At 40.0% G+C, this 27,478-nt stretch overlaps 1 protein-coding gene across 3 annotated transcripts in view; it reads right to left on the bottom strand.

The window, feature by feature from the left end:
- zdhhc1 (zDHHC palmitoyltransferase 1) overlaps positions 1–22,606 on the bottom strand; it is a 65,019-nt gene extending 42,413 nt beyond the window's left edge. For 2 of the 3 annotated variants that reach the window (XM_072547470.1, XM_072547471.1), the window contains exons 1-4: positions 22,509–22,606; positions 9,803–10,021; positions 2,217–2,392; positions 533–634 (exon numbers count right to left, since the gene is read on the bottom strand). In XM_072547470.1, the coding sequence (XP_072403571.1) occupies positions 533–634; positions 2,217–2,392; positions 9,803–10,021 (497 nt within the window). In that variant the 5' untranslated portion in view covers positions 22,509–22,606. Of the gene's footprint in view, positions 1–532; positions 635–2,216; positions 2,393–9,802; positions 10,022–22,508 lie in introns of those variants that run through there. The other variant, XM_072547472.1, reaches the window with a different exon arrangement.
- Positions 22,607–27,478: the final 4,872 nt, after the last annotated feature.

Here is a 27,478-nt window from a genome sequence, read left to right as displayed (position 1 = left end):
TTTAAAAAAGAAACTCTTAAACTTCAAGTAAAATTCCTGTGCAATTTAATCTTGGGAACAAAGTTGTAACTTCTACACGTCAGGAATGATGGCATAGTAGACGCATTATGACAGAAATGCAAAGACTAGACTAATGATTTGGTAACTGGAGTTCAAATCCCATCATGGGAACTAGGGAATTTAAATTCAGTTGATAATAAAATCTGGAAAGAAATACTAGTTTTAGTAATAGCCCTCACCCTCAGAGATTGAAACCTGCCATCGTCATGTGGTCCAGCTGATATGTGGATAACTATTATCTGAAATATTCTACAAACCAATTACTGAAGAGTAATTAAGAATGAGCAATAAGTATAGTTCTGCCAGCAATGCCTACTTCCCATGATAAATAAAACAAAAGCACATTGTTTAATGCAATATTTGTAATTCAGTTCTGTAACAGTTCAATCTATTCCAGATAAATTTTAACACTATCATACTAAAGCAATGTATTAATGCATAAACATACAACACAAAAATAAATCAGACGTACCAGTAATTCCTGCCCCCTACGCAATTGTTGAGCCATTTACAGTGATGATCAAATGCTGCTACACATTTGTTACACTGACTGCAGTGTTTGGACTTCAAACCTCTGAAAAAAAAAAGTATAATGCAAAAATGTGATTATCTACAGTTCTCAGATTCTGAAAATAAGCATTTCTGGAATTTTTCCAAAGAAAGGCCACTAGCCTTCCATTAAAATGCTACAATATAAGCAAAAACAACAGCTTGCCAGATGGTTTAGTTGGCTGAACAGCTGGTCTGTATTAGATTGGTGCCAAAAGCACAGGCTATGATTCCTGTGCTGTTTGGAATGGATTCAGGATCTGCTTCCTCGTCCTGTCCTTTGCAAAGATTGTGGTGCAAAAGCTTCAGGCAGAGAATACGTCAGTTTTCCCACTTCACACAACAAAAGGACAGATCTCACAACGTGGTTTACCTTTGCTGTACCTCACATGGGGCTCATGGACTAACTATTCTCTTCATATTGTTAATTGCTCTAATTCTGTTTATTTATAGTTGAATACTTTCAAATTCTTGCCTTTAATCATGTATGTACCTCATTCAAAACTACTTTTCTCAACTATTAAAATCTGCAGCTATCAATACACTCGTCAGTAGTGATTAATTAGTGTGCATTATAGGACTAGCAAGGTTTATCTTGACCAAAACCAACGAGTATCTTCATCCACACTTGGGACAGCAGGAAATAAAGAACACTGACACTTGAAAGCATTCAATAGACAAAATTATAATAGCAGCGAGTGGAGAAACCCAATGGATTGTGATGTGGGAAATCTGTCAAACATTAGAATGTCAATAGATCAGAAATCAGCATATTGATTTAATGAGAATCTATATGTAACATCTGCAGGAAGCTACTGTACAAAACTTTACTTGGTCAATATTTTCCAAAACTTAGGTCACAGGGAGATAGTTTGATTAATCAAATCACAATAAATAATAAAAGCAATACCAATGGGGAAGGATGGCAATTGTGACGGGGCCTTGGAGAGGACATTAGAAAATGCAAACTGAATATGTTTTACCTTCCCAACATACAGTAATTAAAAACAGGTTCTACAATTTCTACTAATAGTCAAAAATGTTTGCATGTCTACTTTATACATTTAGATGTGATGTATAATTGTACTCAAATCTTTATGAACAGCTTTTATACTGTTTGCATAATGGAAAGGACCATTAAGCTTCCAGCCTGATTACTCAATATCCTCTTTAACAAGAGTTAGTGGGTGACTATCAGGAGTAGGACATAGTGGCCCTCTTCCTAGCCAAGGGTTGCCAAGGCCATTCATGCATCCCAGCTGATATCACACACCTAACATCAAAACTAGAGCCTTCCTAGTCTATGCTCAAATATCAAAATGGCTACAAAAATTAAAACTACATGAATTTTCATTTTTTAGCCTGGAATTGCAGTCATTTATTTTCCAAGGATGAGTAACGGTGGTTATTGGCTGGATTTGGCTCTAATCACATATTTAAATTGAGCTTAGATGATTGATGATATACTGGCAGAAGGGGTCAACATGAAATCAGTTTGGTTCAATTCAATTATGCTTGCAATGGATAGTACAGAACATCAGCTTCTACTGCAGTCACTAAGTATACAATAGATTATTCTGTCTGACAATATAATTTTGCATACTTACACATCAACGTCACAAAGATAGCAGTGATGATTTTCAATAACATGTTTACGTTTGCTTCGGTCAAACATTGGAATTGGCTTATTATACTGCTTGGCTCGAACGTTCTTATCAGCTGGGTCAATGCTGGCTGAAGTCAAATGAACAATCAGGTTGCAAATAAACATAACACCGAGCCACTGAGGGGGGTTAAGGTTAAATAGTTTTCGATAATATGGATAGTGACACCACAGTTTCATTATAATTCATCACATATCAATTTTTGAACAAATTAATGAGACATATAAAACATAATAGTGACTATTAATACAAAATAGAATATTGAACAATACAGCAATACATTTAGACATATGCAACTCACATTAGCTGCCATTTACATGAAATATCTGAGCAGAATTGACACTGGGCAATTTAAATATACATAATTATCAAAAGACACAATAGACTTAAGTTTTAATGCAATATGAATTATGTGGATTAAAATAACAAATAATTCTGACATGGATAACGAAGCAGTTCCAAGATGTTACGTCATCAGATTTCAATTTGCTTTGACCCGATTTCACTAAGAGACATTGGTTCTGCTAGTACCGATTCATTATCATTTTAAATGATCAAACTACCAATTATTTATTTAGTCATGGAGATCTACTGCACTGAAAAAGGCCCTTCAGCCCATTGTATCCACACTGGTTAAAACAACCACCTAACCATTCTAAACCAATTTTCCAACACTTGGTCCATAGTCTTGTATGCCTTAGATTCACAAGTGAACATTTAACAAGCACAGTATTTAGATATGAGGGTTTCTGCCTCTCACCCCCTGATGGGCAATGAGTTCCAGATTTCCACCACCCTCTGGGTGAAAACGGTTTTCTTCACATTTCCTCTACCCTGCCCTTTACCTTAAATTGGCCCTTAGTCATTGATCACTCCACCAAGGGGAAAAGTTCCTGTCTATCCTATCCACGCACCTCAATTTGATACCTCTCAATAGTGTCCTCTCTCCTTCTCCTCTGCTCAAAGAAAACAAACCCAGTCAGTCTAATTTCTCTTCATGACAAACTCTCCAGCCCAGGCAACATCCTGGCAAATCTCCTCTGTAAGGAGAAAGTGAGGACTGCAGATGCTGGAGATCAGAGCTGAAAATGTGTTGCTGGAAAAGCGCAGCAGGTCAGGCAGCATCCAAGGAGCAGGGGAATCGACGTTTCGGGCATAAGCCCTTCTTCAGGAATGAGGAAAGTGTGTCCAGCAGGCTAAGATAAAAGGTAGGGAGGAGGGACTTGGGGGAGGGGCGTTGGAAATGCGATAGGTGGAAGGAGGTTAAGGTGAGGGTGATAGGCCGGAGTGGGGGTGGGGGTGGGGGCGGAGAGGTCAGGAAGAAGATTGCAGGTTAGGAAGTTGGTGCTGAGTTCGAGGGTTGGGACTGAGACAAGGTGGGGGGCGGGGCGGGGGCGGAAATAAGGAAACTGGAGAAATCTGAGTTCATCCTTTGTGGTTGGACCTCCCCCCTTACATCCCTCCAAGGCCCCAAGAGATCCTTCCATATCTGCCACAAATTCACCTGCACCTCCACACACATCATTTACTGCATCCGCTGCACCCGATGTGGCCCCCTCTATATGGGAGAGACAGGCCGCCTACTTGCGGAACGTTTCAGAGAACACCTCTGGGACACCCGGACCAACCAACCCAACCACCCCGTAGCTCAACACTTCAACTCCCCCTTCCCACTCCACCAAGGACATGCAGATCCTTGGACTCCTCCATCGTCAGACCATACAAACACGACGGCTGGAGGAAGAGTGCCTCATCTTCCGCCTAGGAACCCTCCAACCACAAGGGATGAACTCAGGTTTCTCCAGTTTCCTCATTTCCCTCCCCCAACCTTGTCTCAGTCCCAACCCTCGAACTCAGCACCAACTTCCTAACCTGCAATCTTCTTTCTGACCTCTCCACCTCCACCCCCAATCCGGCCTATCACCCTCATCTTAACCTCCTTCCACCTATCGCATTTCCAACACCCCTCCCCCAAGTCCTTCCTCTCTACCTTTTATCTTCGCCTGCTTGGCACACTCTCCTCATTCCTGAAGAAGGGCTCATGCCTGAAACGTCGATTCTCCTGCTCCTTGGATGCTGCCTGACCTGCTGCGCTTTTCCAGCAACACATTTTCAGCTCAAATCTCCTCTGTACCCTTTCTACTGTTTTCATAGCCCTCCTATAATGAGGATTCCAGAACTACAAACACTACTCTAGCTGTGGTCTAACCAACATGTCATACAGTCCTAGCATAGATTTCCTGCTCTTAAACAATTTGCCTTGGCTAATAAAGTCCAATGTCCCATATGTCCTTTTAACCACTTTATTGACCCGTTTTTGTTGCAGTAATTGCAAACTAAAAGACCAGCTGAGTAATGAATAGGAGAATGTCTGTTTTTCTCTAACTGACAAACAATGAACTGATGGATTCATATTCTCAAATTTCACACATCTGAAAGTTGCAGCATCCCACAATTTACTTAGGACACTAATTACAAAGGGAAGCAAATGTTTAAACCCAAATGTTTGGAGAATGCATTTTCTGTTTAGATTAATATCAGTTTCAAAAGTTAGGAATTCTACATAGCTAAATTTAAAATTACTGTAAAACATGAATTCCCTGAACAATGAGCCAGCTTGAAGAACTAATCAGTCTACACTCTTGTTCTTTCTTTGACTCATGCTCAATTTTATTTTGCCATTTAACCACAAGTCAATTGCATTCAAAATTATTCATTTTAGTAGTACTTACACACACTCAATCTGATTTGTGAAAGTACTCATTAAATGTAACTACAAATATGGATTGCATTTCAAAATTATTCATTTAAAAGTACTTACACCTATTCTCAGTCTGACTTGTAAAACTACTCACTAAATCTATCCAGAATTTCACAAGGTTATTTCAATTAAGACAGACTGACCATATTCTCAAATGAACTTTGTCAGTCAGCCAAGTGTTTATTTGTTGCATACGTGGCAAACAATTAATGCATTTCATAAAATCATCTCTCATCATAAACTTAACTGCAACGGTAAGATAAACAAGGAACATGTATTGTCAATATGCACCTTTGAAATAGTTGATCACTGGCATTCAACTACCTAATCTTCCTTCCTGAATTAGACAAATTATGAAATGTTCACATCTTGCAGTGATCTTAAAATGAAAAATTGGTTTCTGAGAGGGATGAGCAACAAATGCTGGCCTTGCCAGTAGTGCTTACATTGGCATGAAAGAATAAGAAAGTTCATATTTAATATAAGACAAAGATAAGGCAGAAGTTCGAATGGACTATTCAAGATGACAATTTATGACTTGTAAAGCAGAACATTATAATTTAATGCTTTCAGCCTGTTGCTTATTTAAGCAGGAATCACTGTTCAAAATATCAAAGATACAACCATTATTTAACATGAAAAACATTCTTACATCAGTTAAATTTCCAAACAGATGACACTTGAATGTCTGTAAAATTGTTCCAATAAAATTGATATCCCTGGTAATGCATTCCAATTTAAAGGCATGAAGCCAATTACTGCATTGCATTGGCTAATTGTAAAATCATTTTGTGGGCTTTTAGTTGGTGTGTAGAATTCATATGAAGAATGCTGCAAAAATAAAAATTACAGCACATGTCAAAGCATGATGCTCAGTGAATCTCTTTTTTTGATCAGTCTGACAACCAGGAATTAGTCATTTTATTTAATGAGATGACTACCAGAGCGACTATGAAGAGACAGCTGGGCAAGTAATCCCACACCCTTCAGCCACCAGTCTGCCTTAGCACAAACAGACCTCTTTAACTCATCTACATCTGCATGCACAGTAAAATTTGCTAGAGACCTTCATACTTTGTCGAATCTTTCAACATGCTCACAGAAAATACTTGTTCTAGAATCTAAGTCATTGACAATAATAATTGCCAAAAATAAAACCTGAAGTCAACATGAAATCACTTAGAAACAATTTGGTTCAGCCTTAAAGTACGCTCAGGTTTCCCGGCTGAGAATCATACTCTTCAGCCAAGGGCACATCTATGCTGATAAGTCAATGAAGTAGGAGGTGGAGGTAGGAACATGTTATACTCCAAAAGACAACTGTAGGTAAATAGATTTCAAGTCCACATGTCTATGTTAAACTTATAGTTCAATTAATCACATTCCATAAAATTCAACCCACCAATTCATCCTAGTTACTATATTTATACAATCAATTCAAATCAAGTTGACTCTTAAACAATACGGTCATCATCTGTTCCCTCATTCCAGTAGGATGCCAGCACTCCTTCCAACCATATTAAAGGATAACAAATTCCTCTTTTTCTTTTTAGAGAAAACAATCTGAAATAATAACAAGCAATTATAATAGTGAGAATAAGTAATGTCTCCACTTTTTTGTTTGCGTATTAACATGACAAACATCCTCTTTCACTATGTCCAACAGTTTTTTTACAATGTGTAAACAATCAGATATCTGACTGCTGCTATCCACCCAGTTCAAATTTGCGGGCTCTCCTCTCTCCACCATCTTTTAGAAAACTGCAATATTGATCCTCTTTTTTTCATTCACACATTAATTGCATGTTATCCCACAGTTACGTATTATCTATCACCCGTTCCCTCCATCCATTGGAATCAGGCATTCCTTCAGACCATATTTGCTGCTAACACGCACTGGTGGAGGCGTTTTCCAGATAAGATTGAAGTCAAGGCACTATCTACATATGGCATGAAACAACAGCAAAGGGCTTCTTCTAGTGTTTTAGCAAACTACAACTTGCATTCATGTGGCATCTTCAACATTTCTTTTTCCTCATTTTATCATACAGCTCAGAAAAGGCCCTTCAGTCCATCGAGTCTGCACTGACAATAACTAAAGGCGTCAAGAGTGTGGTGTTGGAAAAGCACAAGCAGGTCAGGCAGCATCCAAGATGCAGGAAAATCAATGTTTCAGGCAAAACCCTTCACCAGGCTTTTGCCTGAAATGTCAATTCTCCTGCTCCTTTGATGCTGCCTGACCTGCTGTGCTTTTTCAGCACCACACTCTTGACTCTAATCTCCAGCATCTGCAATACTCACTTTCGCCAAATAACTAAAGGTGTGCTAATCTCAATTTCCTGCACTTGCCCCATATGGTTGAGTGTTATGGTACTTCAAGTACTCAAAGGGTGTAAGGTTTCATGTCTTTACGACCTTCCCAAGCAGTGAATTCCAGATTCCCATTGCCCTATGAGTGAAAAAACTTTTTCTCAAATCCCTGAATCCCCTGCCCTTTACTCTACAAACTAAGCCCTCTCCTGAAATGACCCCTCTACCAAGGGGAACAGCTGCTCCTTACTCACCCTATCCATACCTCTCTCAATTTTATATAATCACCGCTCAGCCTTCTTTGCTCTAAAGAAAACAATCCAAGCCTATCTAATCTCTCTTACAGCGCAATTACTCCATCCCAGTCAAGATCCTGGTGAACTTGCCATTGTACCCCGTCTAGTGCTATCACATCCCTTCTGCAGAGAGGTCACCAAAACCCCACACAGTACTCCTGCTGTGGCCTGACCAATGCTCTGTATAACTACAACATTACCACCTTACTCTTATACTCTATGCCATGACTGATGAAAGCAAGTGTTCAATTTGCTTTAACTATCCTATTCACATGCTCTGCTGATTTCTGGGATCTGTGAATAATTATCCCAAGATTCCTCTGTTCCTCTGAGCTATGCATTGTCTTTCATTCATTAAATAATCCCTAATCTTGTTTCTTCTTCCGAAGTCAATCATTTTGTATGTATCAAGGATTAATACTTCTTCCACAGCTCTGCCATCTGACCAACACACCTTCCTGTAACCTACAACCATCTTCTTCACTATTAACCACTCTACCAATATGTGTTGTCTGCAAACTTGTTTAACATTCCCTTCACATTTTCATCTAGATCATTATCACTCAAACAGTTTTCTACCATTACCCTTTGTGTCCCATTACTCAACCAATTTCTGATCCATCTCATTAAGTTTCTCACACTTCCATGTGCTTTAACCTTCTCAGTCAGTCTCCCATGTGGCACCTTGTCGAAGTTATTTGAATACATTGGAAAACATCAAGATACTTAACAGGTAGGTTATCAAACAAAATCTCAACATTTTTATATTAGAAAAGTGACCAAAATTGATGGTTTTAAGGACTATCTTAAAAGAGAGGATTTAAGAAGGGAATTTCAGAGCTTAAATTTCAGACCTGCATACAGTTTCCAACAGCAATGCAACAAAAATCAATGCTCAAGATATGAGGGCTGAGGGAGCACAAGTTTTGGAGAGGCATAGAGCTGGTGTAGATTACAACAATTGGAGTGCCTGAGAACGTTGAAGAATTTGAAAACTGGGTGAGGATACTAAACAAAAAATTGAGGTAATGCACATCTAGGAAACAATGTTGGGTAGGAAACAAAGTGGTAATGGATACATTCTGGATGAACTCATGTTTGCAAGGTGTGAATGTCAGTTAGAAAAGAACTGGAACAATTAACTTTCGAGATGACAAACTCATGGATTAAGATTTCACCAGATGAGCAAACTGGACAGGTGTCCAAAGTTACAGAACTAGAAATAGGCACTCTTGGTGATAAAGAGGACATGAGGCTGGATGCTCACCTAGGATGAGCTGAGATGCCAAGGTTGCAAACTGTCTGGCTCAGTGTCAGACAGTGACTGGGAAGTAGGATAGAATGAGTTAGGAAATTAGGTTTATGCAATTTCATCTTTAAGTAGCACTTAATTGACTGCATAGGCAGCCCCCGGCTTATAAACAGGTTCCGTTTCAGAGTAGATTTAAGTTGATTCGTATGCAAGTTGAAATGCAATACAGTATAATATAAAATAGCCGTTTGCAGGTATGGACGAACCTTTGAGAGATGGGTTCCACTTTGCCTTTAATTCTAAACCAAAATCAATCCTTGCTCTTCATCAACAAATAAATCTTTTATTATATTTTTAGGATCCATCTACCAGGTACAAACAAACTGTTGAAGTTAAAAAAAACATATTGCACAATTTAAAGTCAGGTCAGAGCCCAAGATCATTTGTTTCCGTACATCAGCAGATGGCAATCCTCAGTCATTCGGACCGTGCAGTGACAACGCCCTTGCATTCCCTTTAAAAATTTATATTGTGCATCACTGCACCAAAGTTTGCTAAACCTCCACAAGTTAATAAAGGAAGACTTCTTATATATTAAAGACAGATCACTGCACACTTTGGCCTGGCATTCATTCTCATTTTAAAATTTATACTGATTTGGTATTATTTGTCTTTACATAAACTGTGTAATTTTCTGTCCCATTTCTGAACTAGATTTTTTTTGTCAAGAAGCAAACTGTCAAAGGCCTAACACAACTGGTGCAGAAATGATTTGTACAATTGTGGAGAATGTGTTCCTACTTCCTGAATTAGACACAGTGCAAACAATTTGGTCAGAAATAACAATCTCTGGAATAAGCTGTGCATAAACAGACAAGAGCGTGTTATATTTCCATATAAAAAAAGATACAATGTAGCCAGCTGGTACCCAATGAGATGGAAGAAGAGGTATAAATATACCAAACACAACAATAACAAAGAACAGCCAAATGACCCAACAAATTATCTGATATGGATGCAGTGGCCAGGTCCAGCCATTGGTCCTTGAGCGATGATGGCTGTCCGCTGTTGAAGTATGTACATTCCTCTCTGGTGCAGTCTTATTGCTATTCTTGTTGATGAAATTCATCTGCAGGATAATATTGAAAAGTCAGTTGTGCAAGCAATATTCTTCATCTCAATAGTAACATGATAATATAGCTTGTGTACTGCAGGGCCATCCTGCTTTAAATTATTTTTGTCTCAACATGAAGTCTCAATGTCCACATATTAACTTTAAAATAATTTTATCAGCTATGACTATTTGCATATATTTCAGGATGATGATCTTTAATTTATTCATTGGCTTTGTTGACAAGGTTGGCATTTACTGTCCATCCTTTGAGAAAATGGCAGAAGACTATCAACTTGAATCACTTCAGGATCACAGTTTGTTGCAACTGACTGGCTTATGAAGGCAATTCATACGGCAATTAAGAGCCAGGGAATGGTCAGCAAGTTTCCTTCACCAAAGGATATTGCTGCATAATATGAATTCGCACAAATCTTCTAAAATGCCCATACCGAACCAAGTACCAACAACGCAAGAGACAGCTAAACACTCTGAGCCAGCCACAAACCTCAAACTTCACAAGTAAAAAGACGACAATACAATGCCCAAGTAAATGAGAACATTACAGAACATTCATGGACAGTGCTTCTCATACAATGGAAACAAAACCAAACAATGAACTAGAATAAAACAGTGAACCCTAATGTTAAACTTCCAACTGGCTCCTTCTATGCGAAGCACACAGAAGGTCTAAATACTGACTGTCAAGTTCTGAACAAAAAGTCATGTCAGTCTCAAAATATTAACTCTGTTTGTCTCTCCCAGATTCTGCCAGGCCTGCGAAATTTAGAACACAGAACATGGAACATTACAGCACAGCCCTCAATGTTGCGCCAATCTGTGAAACCAATCCGAAGCTCATCTAACCTATACTATTCCATTCTCGCCCATATGCCTATCCAATGACCATTTAAATGCCCTTAAAGCTGACGAGTCTGCTACTGTTGCAAGCAGGGCATTCCACGCCCCTACTACTCTGAGTAAAGAAACTACCTCTGACATCTGTCCTATATTTATCACCCCTCAATTTAAAGCTATGTCTCCTCGTGCTAGGCATCACCATCTGTGGAAAAAGGCTCTCACTGTCCACCCTATCTAATCCTCTGATTATCTTATATGTCTCAATTAAGTCACCTGTCAACCTTCTTCTCTGTAACGAAAATATCCTCAAGTCCATCAGCCTTATGTCATAAGACCTTCCCTCCATACTAGGCAACATCCTAGAAAATCTTCCTCTGAACTCATTCCAAAGCTTCCACATTCTTCCTGTAATGCAGTGACCAGAAATATATACAATACTCCACGTGCGGCCACATCAGAGTTTTGTGCAACTGCACCATGACCTCGTGGCTCCAAGACTCAATCCCTCTACTAATACAAGCTAACATACCGTATGCCTTCTTAACAACCTGATCGACCTGGGTGGCAACTTTCAGGGATCTACGTACAGGGACACTGAGATCTCTGTTCATCTACATTACCAAGAATCTTACCATTGACTCAGTACTCTACATTCCTGTTACTCCTTCCAAAGTGAATCACCTCACACTTTTCTGCATTAAACTCCATTTGCCACCTCTCAGCCCAGCTCTGCAGCTTATCAATGCCTCTTTGTAGCTTATCTATGCCCCTCTGTAACCTACAACATCCTTCAGCACAATCCACAACTCTACCGACCTTAGTGTCATCTGCAAATTTACTAAAACATCCTTCTACGCCCTCATCCAGGTCATTTATAAAACCGACAAACAGCAGTGAGGTATTGCACACCCAAAACAGATCCGTGCAGTACATGGGTAACTGAACTCCAGGATGAACATTGCCCCATCAACCACCACCCTCTGTCTTCTTTCAGCTAGCCAATTTCTTATCCAAACCACTAAATCACCCTTAAACCTATGCTTTCATATTTTGTGTAATAGCCTACCGTGGGGAACCTTATCAAATACATTATTGAAATACATATACACGACATCAACCACTTTACCCTCATCCACCTGTTTGGTCACCTTCTCAAAGAACTCAATAAAGGTTTTGTGAGGCACAACCTACCCTTCACAAAACCGTGTTGACTATCCATAATCAACTTATTCCTCTCTACATGATTATAAATCCTATCTCTTATAACCTTTTCCAACACTTTACCCATAACCGAAGTAAGACTCACTGGTCTATAGTTACCAGGCTTGTCTGTATTCTCCTTCTTGCACAAGGGAACAACATCTGCTGTCCTCCAGTCTCCAAGCATTATTCCTGCAGGTAATGATGACAAAGATCAAAGCCAAAGGCTCTGCAAACTCCTCCCTGGCCTCTCAGAGAATCCTAGGATAAATCCCATCTGGTCCAGGGGATAGTTTCACAATTTCCAGAATTGTTAACACCTCCTCCTTATGAGCCTCAACCCCATCTAGTTTAGTAGCCGTATCTCAATATTCTCCTCGACAACATGGTCTTTTCCCATTGTGAATACTGATGAAAAATATTCATTTAGAGCTTCCCTATCTCCTTGGACTCCACGCACAACTTCCCACTACTATCCTTGACAGGCCCTAATCTTATTCTAGTCATCTTTTATTCCTTAAATACCTATAGAAAGCCTTAGGGTTTACCCTGATCCTATCCGCCAACAACTTTTCATGTCCCCTCCTGGCTCTTTTTAGCTCTCTTTTTAGGTCTTTCCTGGCTATCTTGTAACTCTCAAGTGCCCTAACTGAGCCTTTACATCTCATCCTAACATAAGCCTCCTTCTTCCACTTGACAAGAGATTCAACTTCTTTAGTAAACCATGGTTCCCTCACTCAACCACTTCCTCCCTCCCTGACAGGTACATACATATTCAAGAAGTAGCCATTGCGTGTCCTTGATAAGCTTCACATTTCTATTGTGCCCATCCCCTGCAGTTTCCTTCCCCATCCTACGCATCCTAAAGCTGGCCGGATCGCATCATAATTGCCTTTCCCACAGCTTTAGCTCTTGCCCTGCGGAACATACCTATCCCTTTCCATTGCTAAAGCAAACAAAACCGAATTGTGGTCACTATCACCAAAGTGCTCACCTACCCCCAAATCTAACACCTGGCTGGGTTCATTACCCAGTACCAAATCCAATATGGCATTGCCCCTTATTGGCCTGTCTATGTACTGTGTTAGAAAACACTCCTGCACACATTGAACAAAAACTGATCCATCTAAAGTACTTGAACTATAGATTCCAAGTCCATATTTGGAAAGTTAAAGTTTCCCATAACTACCACCTTGTAACTCTCGCTCCTATTGAGAATCATCTTTGCTATACTTTCCTCTACATCTCTGGAACTATTTGGAGACCTATAGAAAACTCCCAATAGAGTGACCTTGCCTTTCCTGTTTCTAACCTCAGCCCATACTACCTCAGTATAGGAGTCCTCAAACCTCCTTTCTGCCACCATAATACTGTCCTTGACTAACAATGCCACAACTTCCCCTCTTTTACCATCTTCTCTGTTCTTACTGAATTTCTCCAGCATTTGCTGTTTGGATTTCATATTTCCAGCATCTGTAGTCTCACTAATACCAGTGGGGAGGAGAAGAGGAGAATCAAGGGAAAGAGAAAGTGGATTAGACAAATCACAACTGTTGAACATCTAATATCAATAAAAGGAGCTCCTTGAACATACAAAAATTGACAGGCTGTGATCACAAGCCCCAACCTAGGTAGACTGCATTTGCTGACGCCTTGTGCATTTTGAGCTGCTTTGAATCATGCATTCAGAGATCTTTGTCACCCCCATCCCTTGGTTTCTGGGTCCTCTTCCCTTCTCATTCCCAAGGACCCCCACCCCTGCCTACGGCTTGTGTCTCCTCTCCCCATCACTAAATCTGGTCAAAATCATACACACTTCTCTGCATATGCACAATACAACACTTGTGTACGACATCACGTGTAATATCACACGTTGACATATGCATTCCCAAATGAATGCACGCATGTAGTCACTGGTCTCAGCAAATACTGCCATCCATACACACAAACACTAGGCAAAGCCAAGTCAAGGCACCACCATTCACAGAGAATCACTGGCAGCGAAACAATAGAATCTCAAGGAAAGTGGCAATTAGCAGAGTGTGCTGCACCATGTTCCTGGTGCCAAATTCCAGGGGGAAAGTTTGCAGATAAACACAGGACAACACAGACAAGATGAATAATCTCAATAAATTAGGGCAACATTGATGCACCTTCTACTTTTGGAGTGTATTGTAGATTCATTTGACTGTTGTCCTCCTCAAAAGTTCTTTTTGCACAACTAACTAATTTTCAGATTACTGCGCTGTTTACAGGAATACTTTGTTGCCATTATGGGACAGCAGCTCTGCAATTATACTAGACACTCCCTTTAGCTGTTGACAGGATACAGACAATGCTAGGCATATTAAAGTCCCTTTAAAAATGGCACTAAGATAGCTGAAATTTAAGTTTACCCTCCTTTCCCTGACTAATATTAGTCTTAAAATTGACCAGATGGAAGAACATCTGTGATGATTTGCAAAGAACCTTGCAAGGGAAACCCCTTATAAGCCAAACAAGAACAGTCACCATTTCCTCATCTGAGAGCATAGGGGTGGCCGCACTACTATTTCCACCAGTTTAGAGACCATTTGCAGAGAAAATGGGGATTGAATGCTGATTAAAAAAAAGCCCAAATGAGTTCATACAATACTCAACATCTATGCCACATCTAAGAATGTTACCATGGTCCTCACTTCTGTATTCTTTTCAAGTTCCTCACCACCGGAAATTAATGGATTGTACCACCAAATGGCTCAGTCCATCAACTGCTAAAATTTTCTATCATAGAGGGATATAGGCCAAATGCTGGCAAATGGGACTGGATTAATTTAGAATATCTGGTCGGCGTGGACAAGTTAAACCAAAGGGTCTGTTTCCATGTTATGCACGTGCATGACTGTGACTCTATGACTATATCTTTATCACCACAAGTTTCAACTATTCCAATGTTTGCAATCACCTCAAGGCACATCTATGCTTGCAAGTGCATCTTTGATGGGCTTTGGGCAATGACACTACATTTAAAGGTGTCTTACAAACACAGTCAGTTTCTGTTTTATTCCATTTGGGGGAAGGCCAATAATTACAACAATGAAAAGGCATCTGGGATGGGTATATGAATAGGAGGGGTTTAGAGGGATATGGGCCAAGCGTTGGCAAATGGGACTAGAATAGTTTATGATATTTGGTCTGCATGGACAAATTGGACCAAAGGATCTATTTCCAAATTGCACATCTCTATGACTTTATGTATTGCCTACCTTGAAGTGTCCTTAAAATAAGTGGCTTGCTAGACTATTTCAGAGGAAAGTTAAGACTTAACCTTATTATTATGGGTCTGAAGTTACATGAGCCAGACTAGGTAAGACTTTCTTTCCTAAGAAAGAAATTTGTGAACCAGTTGAGTTTTTACAACACCAATTAATGATAGTGCTCATAATCACCATCACTGAGGTTATCTTTAGATTTAAGGTAATAAATATGAATTTATTTCATGCCATAATGGGTTTCAAATCTGGGTTCCCATAGTATTAGCTTACACCTCCAGAGTACATGTCCACTGACATTGCCAATTCAGCCAGAAGTGCCAAGAGGATGATCTATCTTGGCCTCCTCCAGTTTCCCCAGCGTTATTGGTATCAGTCTTCATCCAATTCGATTCGCTCCACATGGAGACACTGGATACTGCTAAGGCTTTGGGCTTCCAGGGCATGTCATTCACTTCCTGACTTCCTAAAGCCTATTTACCATCTACAAGGCACAAGTCAGGAATGTGATGGAATACTCCCCTCTTCCCTGGAAAGTACAGCTCCCCTAACACTCAAGAAGCTTGACACCATCCAGGAGAAAGCAGTCCACTTGAATGGCACCACATCATCAAACATTCATGTCTTCCAACACCAACACAGTAGCAGCAGTGCGTACCACCAATAACATACACTAAAACTTCAAGTTTCCTTGGACAGCACCTTCCAAACCCATGTTCACTATCATCTGGAAGGACAACGGCATGAGACCACCATCTGTAAGCTCCCTTCCAGGCCACTTACCATCCTGACTTGGAAATAGTAACACTAAAGTAACAGTGTCATGAGTAAAAATCCTCAAACTCCCTCCTTAACAAGAGTCTACCTACACCAGATGGATTGCAGCAGTTTCAGAAGACAGCTGAACCCCACCTTCAAGGGTAATTCAGAGTGGGCAATAGAGTCTGGTCAAGGCAGCAAATGCCACATCCATGAATGAACAAAATCAAACATTAAGAGCTAAGCAAAAATGATCAGCAAAGTGATTGCCCAATTTGAGATTCTACCTCTGCTGAGAAGGCCACATTGTAGAACAATGATTTAGTTCAGCATCCCAAGTTGGGATCCTGAACAGTTAAAAGGAAAGTGATGGGGAAGGTGTGAGGACAATAGAAGAGTACACAAGGGGATTTCAGAGGGAAACTATAATTTTAGAAAGCTGAAAAAGATGAAGGGCTTTTGCCCGAAACGTCGATTTCAAAGCTCCTTGGATGCTGCCTGAACTGCTGTGCTCTTCCAGCACCACTAATCCTGAAAAAGAGTTGGGCCTAGTTATGGGAGGATGTGTTCTGTGGTGACAGTAATGGCAGAAGATAATCCATTGAATACAGAGGCTGAAGGGAAGGAAGGTGAGGATAACTATGATGATGAAAACAAAAATCGCTGGAGATCATAGCAAATCAGGCAACATCTATAGGAAAGAGCAAGTGTAGATGACTCTTCATTTGGGCTCTGAAGAAGTCATGGATGCTGCCTGACACATTGTGAGTACCAGCATTTTTTGTTTTCAGTGCAGATTCCAGCATCTGCGGCAATTTGCTCCTAAAACAATGATCATATTGCACTCCTGGGATGATAAGAAAGGCAAGTGATCAAAATTACAGAAATGAGATAAACTTGGTAGATGACCCAGTTAACCACTGTAGAAAGGAATCTTCAGATAAGGAAAAGGAAGCATTAACACGAAAGATGGTAACATTGAAACAGCTGATGGAAAAGACAGAAAAAGCAGCTAGGAATATTGAGCAATTGTCACCGTGAAACAGGATGGGAAGGAGTCTACTCATGGTATCTGTCTCAATGGATAAAAGGCAAATATCAATGAAGAATCTACTCCCAGAAATGGTGAAAGAGAAGTCAAGGATTTGAAAGGAAGAACTGGAACTGGATCATGTAAAGACAAGGGATAGATGGAAATTGGAAGCAAAGTTGATGATATTAGAAGATAACTAAAGACAGGAATGGAAACCCATCCTGCCAACCCACTTTCCCCCTCAACTTTCATCTGTCTCCTCCTTCTCCAGGAACCCACTTGCACCCTTCTCCTCCACCACCCCTCTGCCTCCTCCCCTACCACTCTTCCATCATCCTTTCCTTCATCTCTCTTTTGCACTCTACTACTCCCCAACACCACTTGCCCCTACTCATCCTCTCCCACCTTCTTGTGCCTTGCACTGCCTAACCACCATGTCTCTTGAACTTAGCTATTCCCACTATACTCCTTGTGACTATCCTCTTCCCCAGAGAAGACAGCCCCCAGCAACTCTCTTACTTTCCAACTGCTCCAATCACAGGCTGTTTCTCTGTTTGTTCTTGACAGAAGAGAATTAACCTTAGATTGGTTAGTAAATTAGTAACTTCTCATCAATTCTATTTAACTTAGAAGGCAACTTTTCTCTGACTGGTTGTCCCAGTGATAGAATTTTTTAAAAGGCATTTGCAACTCTTGGGGACAAATTCACCCACCCATCCATCCATGAGACCCAGAAAGCTCATGAATTAATAATCCTTGGTCTATATTGCACATCTGTATTGTTGCGTTCTAGACAAGATTTTCATAGAGAGAGAATTTGAAATCAGAATCTTAATCCCAAGAAACTTCATGAAGGGATCTCGGGGTATTACATTTTCTTATTTCTTTCTGTCACCAGATAGGTTTTAGCAAATTGCTTCCCAATTGAGCTTGGAAGTCATCACATTTTATAAGTCGGATGATCCTTGCTATGTCAAGAAGTTTCATGTGCTTTATTGAACATAAAATCACTATCAATGCACCAATTACAACTCTTGATTCCTATTTAATAGACTTGTACATTTAATTGATTGTGCCAAGTTTGGAATATTGGGCACAATTTAGAGTACTCCCTTATAGAAATGGCATTATAGATTTTGATATTAAACATCTTGTGGTTGGGAAAGTATAGCTAAAAGGAGAGAGTCTGGAGACATTGGTACATTCCATTGCAGAGAGGGTGAATGGGACATTTAACACAGGAAAGTTTAATTCCCTTATTGCAGAATCAGTGTTAAGAGATTAGTACTTAAAATTTTCAAACAGCATGCAGTGGTTGGATCATAATATGCTTTGTCACTGGGAATGCTGAGGCAGAGTTAATTGCGTATTTTAAGGAAAATGAATAAATATTTGAATCAGGAGTTATGAGGAGAGAGCAGGGTATTTGGGATTGTTTCTGGATTGATCTGGCAGAGAGCCAAATAACAGATTTTTCTGCAGAAAATACTTGTTTTGTGAATTTACTTGCATATTATTTATTTTGCTGTGTCGAAACAAAATTCATCTTCCATATTAATTATAGTAATTTCCCTTGGTTAACTGTTGGAATATGTCAGCTCAGAGGCAGCGGCAGGGGTTGGAAAAAGCAGCAGAATTATCTCAATACTTGGACAGTGGTCCTGTTATGGGTCAGGTCCAACCCCCTTCAAATATATTAAGGAGTTAGCCTAGACACTAACTTTTTATTTATCAGCAACTGTAAGGTGCTGTGTTTCAGACATAATTGAATTGGTTACACTACTCGGCTTTGAGCAAAACACATTCTATTCTTATTCCAAAGTTAAAATACAAACAACAGAAAAAAGAACTGGTCCAATTCTATTGAAAACTTCACAAAATAATCGATGACTTAATTACTAAACAGCAACTGTTCCAATATAGTGACATCTCATTGGCAAAGGTAAATTCAGTAAAAAAAGATTGTCTCACATACAATGTTTCTCCAGTCCAGGAGGAAGGATTATCAAGAGAAAATTCTGACAAAGGGAGAAAGAACTCAAGTGATTTGCTGTATGAGGGAGTGATGTATGGCAGCTTCAAAACACCAATAACTACTGAAAGCTGAACTAAACTCCTACTGGTGTGGGAGCCTGACTCTACCCATTCATACTGCTTCTAGTGTTCTAACTTTTTAAAAAAACCCAAGGCCTCACAAGCAGTTTACTTTATTGGCTTGGAATAGACCACTCAGCACATTAGTCTCAACCTCTTCATTTAAAGAAAGGACAAGACACACCTCTTAAAGCCATAGCATCATCACAATCCTCACTTCATTCCACAAATTTGTAAAAATAGAAAGTGAAATTATCTTGACTCAATTGAAATGCTATCAGCTGCGCGTGTGGCAGCATTCTTGCACCTGCTTCAGAAGGCTTCACGTCCCACTTCTGAAATCAAAATCTGACACTTCAGTACAGCACTAGGCAAGTATTGCATTTTTGGGGATCTCCTCATTCAAATGTGACCAAGCATTTGTTTACCCCGTAAGGTGGATTAACATATCTCATGACTGTAATAAAAATCAACACGGGTGTTTTCTGGTGGTCAATATTTATCCCTCAAAGAACACAACTGAACGAGATCAAATTATCGTAATGTGCTGCATTATTTACAATGACTACAACTCAAAAGTATTTCAATGATTGTAAAGCAATTCACCACCTCAGGAAGACAAAGTTTTATATAACTGCAAGTTATTTTAAAAATTACTTTAAAACATATTTCAAAAGTACAGACCTGATTATGAGATAAATATTTGGATTTTTGCAAAGGATTTTGTCAAATTATATAAAGGCAAAATTCCGCAGATTATGGAAATCTGACAAATTAATAAAAAAATGCTGGAGATACTCAGCAGACCAAGTAGCATTATCTTATCATAGATACCAGCTGAGCTTCTGATCAATCTTGAGAGGGTTTCAATGACCCAAAACATTAAGCATATATTCTCCCATTTAGAACTTTAAGGAAGACTTGTCAAGATATCTAGATTCATCAACTGCAAACCCTGGTCGGTGATGATATTTAGACACTGGACAAGTGTATGTCACATCAATATTTCAATTTAGTCTTCAAAGTTATAAATAAATTGGTTCACTTTACTAAACAGACACTGAATAGGCAAATAATAGTTAATTAACACTGATCTAATAATGACCTAAATGCCGTGATGGGCTAAATTACAATTGCAGTCCCAAGATATCAAATAATTTCTTGTACTTAAGAATTGTATTGAATTTCTACAGTAAACCTGTATTGTCAAATTAATTTCTCAAGGTAACTACCAAACTAGAAAGGATTCTTCAGCTTGTGATTTATAATCTGAGTTGAAATAACCATAAAACAATTCAGATTTTTCACTCGAAAAACCTGGTGTATCGCTGCAGTACTATCCTCTTTGAATACAATGCAGAAAGTAAACCTTGCCTCTATATCATGCTCAGTTGTTAATAGTAGCCATTTTAAAATAATTTATAAATGCAAAATATTTATTATAACAAGGAAATATTTTGAATCTGTTACTCATACCTGTTATGCCTTTGTGGACAAAATCACTCTAACAACTGCAACTTCTCCCTTAATAGTGAGTACTAGCCCTTTATAGGGATTTTTTCATGACTGGATCATACATGTCCCAAACAAATCTACTGCAGGCCAAACTTTTCACATCAGAAGGATGTAAATTTGAAGGTGGGGTTCCTTCTGTAAAAATTAGCTTGACCTACCATGAACTACAAGCTCTGCACAATGCTATAAGATAATTTAGTGTTATTTATTGTAAATACTTCAATAATTTGACACTGCGTCATCAAAAATTGTAAACTTTACAATAAAATGCTGAAAGTGCTGCAAAACTTTTAAGACTGCTATTTGTGACTGAGGCAAATTGATTTCAGCAATACAATATTGGAAACTTGCATAGACAGGAGAATCAATTCACTAAAAATATCCACCAAGCCTACTTAAAACATAAGGTCGTGTCACAATCTATTAGGACAACATATTCTTGGTAATTTCTAATCAGTTTCTCAGTTAAAAAGAAAGTAGAAAAGGTGGATCTCCTGCTAGGTACAAACATAAATTCCCAATCCTAAAAGCAAATACTGTGAGGCGCTCTGAATTAAAAAAAACTTGACACAATGTAGACACTACTAGTATCCATCCCTAATTGCCCTGGAGGTGATATTGGTGTGATGCCTTTTTGAATACAGTTGAGTAGCTTGTTTAGGTTCTAACTGCAAATGTATTAGTCTAAAATTAAATATGAAGACCGCAGGTTCCTTTCCCCAATTCTCATAACAAGTCATCAATTTTATGTTAAAGATATTACCATTTATTCTGCAACAGATAATCCTCCAGGATGTTTTTATTAATAAAACCACAGCTCAGAAGTAAAACATTTACAATGGTTTCAGTGGTATATTACAATGTATATGCAAGTGCTAAAAAGATTATGCTTAAATATAAATGGGTAAGTCATCACATTGCATAGGAAATTTAATCTTTGTTAAAATCCACAATTGAACGCAACTCCAGAACAAATAGGAGCAAAGTATCAGGTTCTGGACCCTTCCAGAATTAAGTGAAACCCTGACTCAATACTTACACCACTAGTTTAGTCTCAATGCAAATCCAATTATGCCACAGTTCTAACACAAATGCAGGCTTAAGAGATCTCAGTTAAAATTACTAAATCACCTTATGAAAATCATACTCAAAATCTCTCCTTTAACCCGTCTCTCGTTATCTCTCTCTTCCATTCTAGATCCTTCACTTGTTCGATCAACCTTTATTCACTTTTCCAAGTGGTATCTTTCATTGCGTCACTATCCATTGCTATAATGACACCTCTATGAAACACCTTGGAGCGTTCCTGTTACTCTCCGATAAAGCTAATCCATAAATGCTTATTCTTCACTCAATAACAGCGCGTTGCAGCGTACTCCTCGTCCTTCTCTCAACGCAAACTATAGTTTATTGTATATCAAGAAGAATTACGCTCAAGCATCACAGGGGAAGCGACATAATGTAGTTCACTGGGACGACTGGCGTCTGAGTTAGTGGCACAGAAATGGTGCCGTTCACTGAGGCTCTGGCCTAGCTCTACGTCAGACAGAAACCAGTCCAACTGATTGCTATAGAAATCGTGGGGCGAGCATCGTGAGACCTAGTCGCCGCCAACACGAACCGGCTCCGGGGGGGGGGGGGTGGAAGCGGGGGCACGTTTAGGTTTAAGTAGCGGAGAATCCCTTTATATTGCAGCACAGCCACTATCGACCCCGAAGACACAGGTGAGTTGAGGCCGGGGAAACTCATTGCCGCCGGTTCGGGAAAAAAAAAGCTGCCACATTCTGAGTACCTTTCAGCGGGGGTGAGGGCCGCTCCGCACGCTGTCGTCCATGGTTACCGCCGCCGCATTCTCCACTCCAGGCTCCCTCCCACCCCCCCGCGCACTCGTCACAATGTTCCCCCTGTGACGCGACAATGGAACGTATCGCGCTAGTGCGTCATGACATTCGCTGGGAGGTGGAGGAGGGAGAAAGGGGGAAGAGAATAACGTTTGTGAACAGATTGATTAGAAAAATGGGTAACAGCCGGTGATCACCTACTCATTTCATTGGTTTGTGTTGACAAATTAATTTGATTTCTTTAGTCAATTTCATCCAACATCTGTGTATTTTATAGCTTCTGGGCTGGACTTTTGTTGCTCCTTAATGTGTTATTAATAAAAGAGATAATAATGTAAAAGGGGAGGTTGACCTTGTGGATGACAATTCTTTTATGTTCTCACAAGTATTATAAAACATACTTGTGAAAGTAAAGCAGTCACTGTTTCCATCGTTGAATCTCTAATCAAGTAGTCTTTAAAATCATTTTTTGTCGATTAATGTTTATGTGAAACTTCTAGTTTTTGACCTGCCTCACTGCAAACCCTTTTGCCCGAAATGTCGATTTTCCTGCTCCTCGGATGTTTCCTGACCTACTGTGATTTCCAGCACCACTCTGATCTAAACTCTGGTGTCCAGCATCTGCATTCCTCACTTTTGCCTCACTGCAAAACAGTGTTTCCTACAATTTTTTCGCACTGTGGTCTCCATTTCGAGCCTTGAAAATTGTCCCATTTCCTCAGTAAGAACTGAGAGAGATAGGGGTAGAGGCTTTGAAAGCTGGAGCTTGTTAGAGTGGGAACACAGCTGTTTTAATTCGGTCAGAGTTCCACAAGCGCCCGTTGCTGCCTGATCTTGGGACACCAACGTTTTAGCTCGCAACACTACTTGGAGCCCTGACCTCATGCCGTAGAAAGTCACTCCAGTTTCATTGATTTCAAAGGATTTGAAATGTATCACAATTTTATAATCTCATGTAAGTAGGGAGGAGGCTATGGAAATGCAAGAAAAAACGGGAAGAATTTGACCACACAAAAGACGATCTATGCAAAGTCCTTATGGTTAAGGACTTGGCTAAATACCGATGGAAATTAATTCAAAAGCACAAAAAATTTACAACTTCAGACTGTATGAACACTTTTCACATCAACAATATAGTTTAAGGTCACTAACCTGGGATTTAATTTGAAAGAAAGAGTTGCTTCATATGATCCTTTACATTTGAATAAAAAAAATCTTAAAATATGCTGGAATTCTAAACATGGAAATCAGAATATGACAGTTACAACAAGGTATAGAGTCATATAGATGTGCATTACATTGGACAAACAGGCAGAAAACTAGCCACCAGGATACTTGAACCCCAACTAGCCACAAAAAGACATGACCCTCTCTCACTAGTATCCTTACATTCAGATGAGGATGGTCACCACTTTGATTGGGACAACACATCTATCCTAGGACAAGCCAAACAAAGACATGCATGAGAATTCCTACAATCATGGATTTCCAACCAGAACTCGATCACAAACACATGGAGTTCGACCCCATCTGCCATCCCCTGAGAAAAAGAACAAGAAATGACTTCACCACAGGAAATGACATCACAACCCAAAGAAACCCAAATATATCAAGAGAGAGCAGGAATTATCAGCAGTGCTTTGCCTGAGGCCCAATGAAGATGTTACCTGGTAGGGTGACAAAACGTCTGGAGATGAACCTTACGGCTCAGCGAGTAAACCTACATCCAGAACCTCAACGTGAGCTACAAATCTTCTCAAAACTCACTAAGAGATGTAAAGCATGGAAATAGACCCTTCGGTCCAACTCATCCATGCCAACCAGATATCCCAACCTAATCTAGTCCCATTTGCCAGCACTTGGCCCAAATCCCTCTAAATCCTTCCTATTCATATGCTAATCCAGATGCCTTTTAAATGTTGCAATTGTGCCAACCTCCACCACTTCCTCTGGCAGCTCATTTCATACATGCACCACTCTTTGCATGAAAATGTTGCCTCCTAGGTCCACTTTATATCTTTCCCCTCTCACCCTAAAGCTATAGCCTCTAGTTCTGGACTCCCCCAACCCAGGGAAAAGACTTTGTCTATTTATCCAATTCATGCCCCCTCATGATTTTATAAACCTCTATGAGGTCACCCCTCAGCATCCAACACTCCTGGGAAAACAGCCCTAGCCTATTTAGCCTCTCCCTTTTGCTCAAATCCTCCAAACCTGGCAACATCCTTGTAAATCTTTTCTGAATCCTTTCAAGTGTCACAACATCTTTCCGATAGGAAGGAAACCAAAATTGCACGCAATATTCCAACAGTGGTCTAACCAATGTCCTGTGCAGCCCACAACATGATCTTCCAACTCCTGTACTCAATACTCTGACTAATAAAGGAAAGCATACCAAATGCCTTCTTCACTATCCTACCTACCTGCATCTCTACTTTCAAGGAGCTACGAACCTGCACTCCAAGGTCTTTTTGTTCAGCAAAACTCCCTCGGACCTTACCATTATATGTATAAATCCTGCTAAGATTTGCTTTCCCAAAATGCAGCCCTTCACATTTATCTAAATTAACCTCCACCTGCCACTCCTCATCCTATTGGCCCATCTGATCAAGATCCAGCTGCAATCTGAGGTAACCTTCTTCATTGTTCACTGCACCTCCAATTTTGGTGTCATCTGCAAACTTATTAACTATGCCATCTATGTTCATATCCAAATCATTTATATAAATAACAAAAAGTAGTGGACCCAGCGCCGATCCTTGTGGCACTCCATTGGTCACAGACCTCCAGTCTGAAAAACAACCCTCCACCACCACCCTCTGCCTTCTACCTTTGAACCAGTTCAGTAATTATAAAAGATCAATTGTCAAATATGATCCACAAACACTGATGAAAATTCGTGCAATATAAAAAGTATCTTGATTAGCTGCTGCATTTGTAGCTACATTTGCTAGGGGGTGCACTGGTCTGCCATACACGTTCTTGTGCCATCTTCACATTCAACTACACCTAGGTTGATCCCTCTTTCTCTTGCCCCTGACTTTGTTTTCTTGTACAGATTGACACAGCTTTTCCACTCAAATATCTTTAAGGTGTTAAAAAGGCTGGTTGCAGTTCAGGTTGAGAAGTTGCCAGACCTCAACGGAATACGTCCTAAATTGTTGAGAGAGGTAAAGCATCAAACTGCAGAGCCATTGACAGAAATTTGCCAGGCCTGTTTGAGCACAGGATTAGACATGATGGCACAGGTTTTCAACACTGGTGCCTCACAGCACCAGGGTCCTGGGTTCAATTCCAGCCTTAGGTGTCTGTCTCTGTGGAGTTCGCATATTTCTCCCTGTGTCTGCTGGGTTTCCCACTGTCTATGTGGATTTTTCACATTCTCCCTGTGTTTGTGTGGGTTTCCTCCCACAGTCCAAAAATGTGCAGGTTAATGGGTTGGCCATGCTAAATTGCCCCATAGTTTTCAGGGTTGTGCAGATGAGGTGGGTTAGCCATAGGAAATATGAGGTTACAGGGATAGGGTGGGGTCTCTTTGGAGGGTTGGTGCAGACTCAATGGGCAGAATGGCAAGTTGAGTTTCTATGATAATTCTCTGACTGGAGGATTGCAAATGTGACACCATTATTTAAGAAAGGGGCAAATCGTAACCCAGGAAACTGCAGACCTGTCATCTTGACATCAATGGTGGGAAAACTGATGGAGACCATAATGTAGGATAAGGTAAATATACACTTAGAGGAAAAATAAGTTGATATTAGACAGTCAACATGGCATTGTCAAGAACACAGGAGAAAGTGCTGGATGTCTCAAAATGTATAAAAGTGGGTAAATCCCCAGGACCTGATCAAATGTACCCTAGAACTCTGTGGGAAGCTAGAAAAGTGATTTCCAGGCCTATTACTGAGATATTTGTATCATCGATATTCACAGGTGAGGTGCCAGAAGACTGGAGGTTGCCTATCGTGATGCCACTGTTTAAGAAAGGTGGTAAGGACAAGCCAGGGAACTATAGACCAGTGAGCCTGACGTTAGTGGTGGGCAAGTTGTTGGAGGGAATCCTGAGGGACAGGATATACACGTATTAGAAAGGCAAGGACTGATTAGGGATAGTTAACATGGCTTTGTGCGTGGGAAATCATGTCTCACAAACCTGACCGAGTTTTTTGAAGAAGTAACAAAGAGGATTGATGACAGCAGAGCAGTAGATATGATCTATATGGACTTCAGTAAGGTTTTCGACAAGGTTCCCCATGGGAGACTGATGAGCAAGGTTAGATGTCATGAAATACAGGGAGAACTCGCCATTTGGCTACAGAACTGGCTCAAAGGCAGAAGACAGAGGGTGGTGGTGGAGGGTTGTTTTTTCAAACTGGAGGCCTGTGACCAGTGGAGTGTCACAAGGATCGGTGCTGGGTCCACTACTTTTCATCATTTATATAAATGATTTGGGTGTGAGCATAAGAGGTACAGGTAGTAAGTTTGCTGATGACACCAAAATTGGAGGTGTACTGGCCAGTGAAGAAGGTTACCTCATATTTCAATGGGATCTTAATCAGATGTACCAATGGCTGAGGAGTGGCAGATGGAGTTTAATTTAGATAAATATGAGGTACTGCATTTTGGGAAAGCAAATCTTAGCAGGATTTATACACTTGATGGTAAGGTCCTAGGGAGTGTTGCTGAACAAAGAGACATTGGAGTGCAGGTTCATAGCTCCTTGAAAATGGAGTCGCAGGTAGATAGGATAGTGAAGAAGGCATTTGGTATGCTTTCCTTTATTGGTCAGAGTATTGAGTACAGGAGTTGGGAGGTCATGTTGGAAGGTTATATGGACATTGGTTAGACCACTGTTGGAATATTGCGTGCAATTCTGGTCTCCTTCCTATCGGAAAGATGTTGTGACACTTGAAAGGATTCA

Source organism: Chiloscyllium punctatum, chromosome 26 (assembly GCF_047496795.1).
Source record: "Chiloscyllium punctatum isolate Juve2018m chromosome 26, sChiPun1.3, whole genome shotgun sequence".
Classification (NCBI taxonomy): Eukaryota; Metazoa; Chordata; class Chondrichthyes; order Orectolobiformes; family Hemiscylliidae; genus Chiloscyllium; species Chiloscyllium punctatum.
Note: the sequence above shows the minus strand (reverse complement) of the source record. Positions and strands in the feature narration are given on the sequence as shown.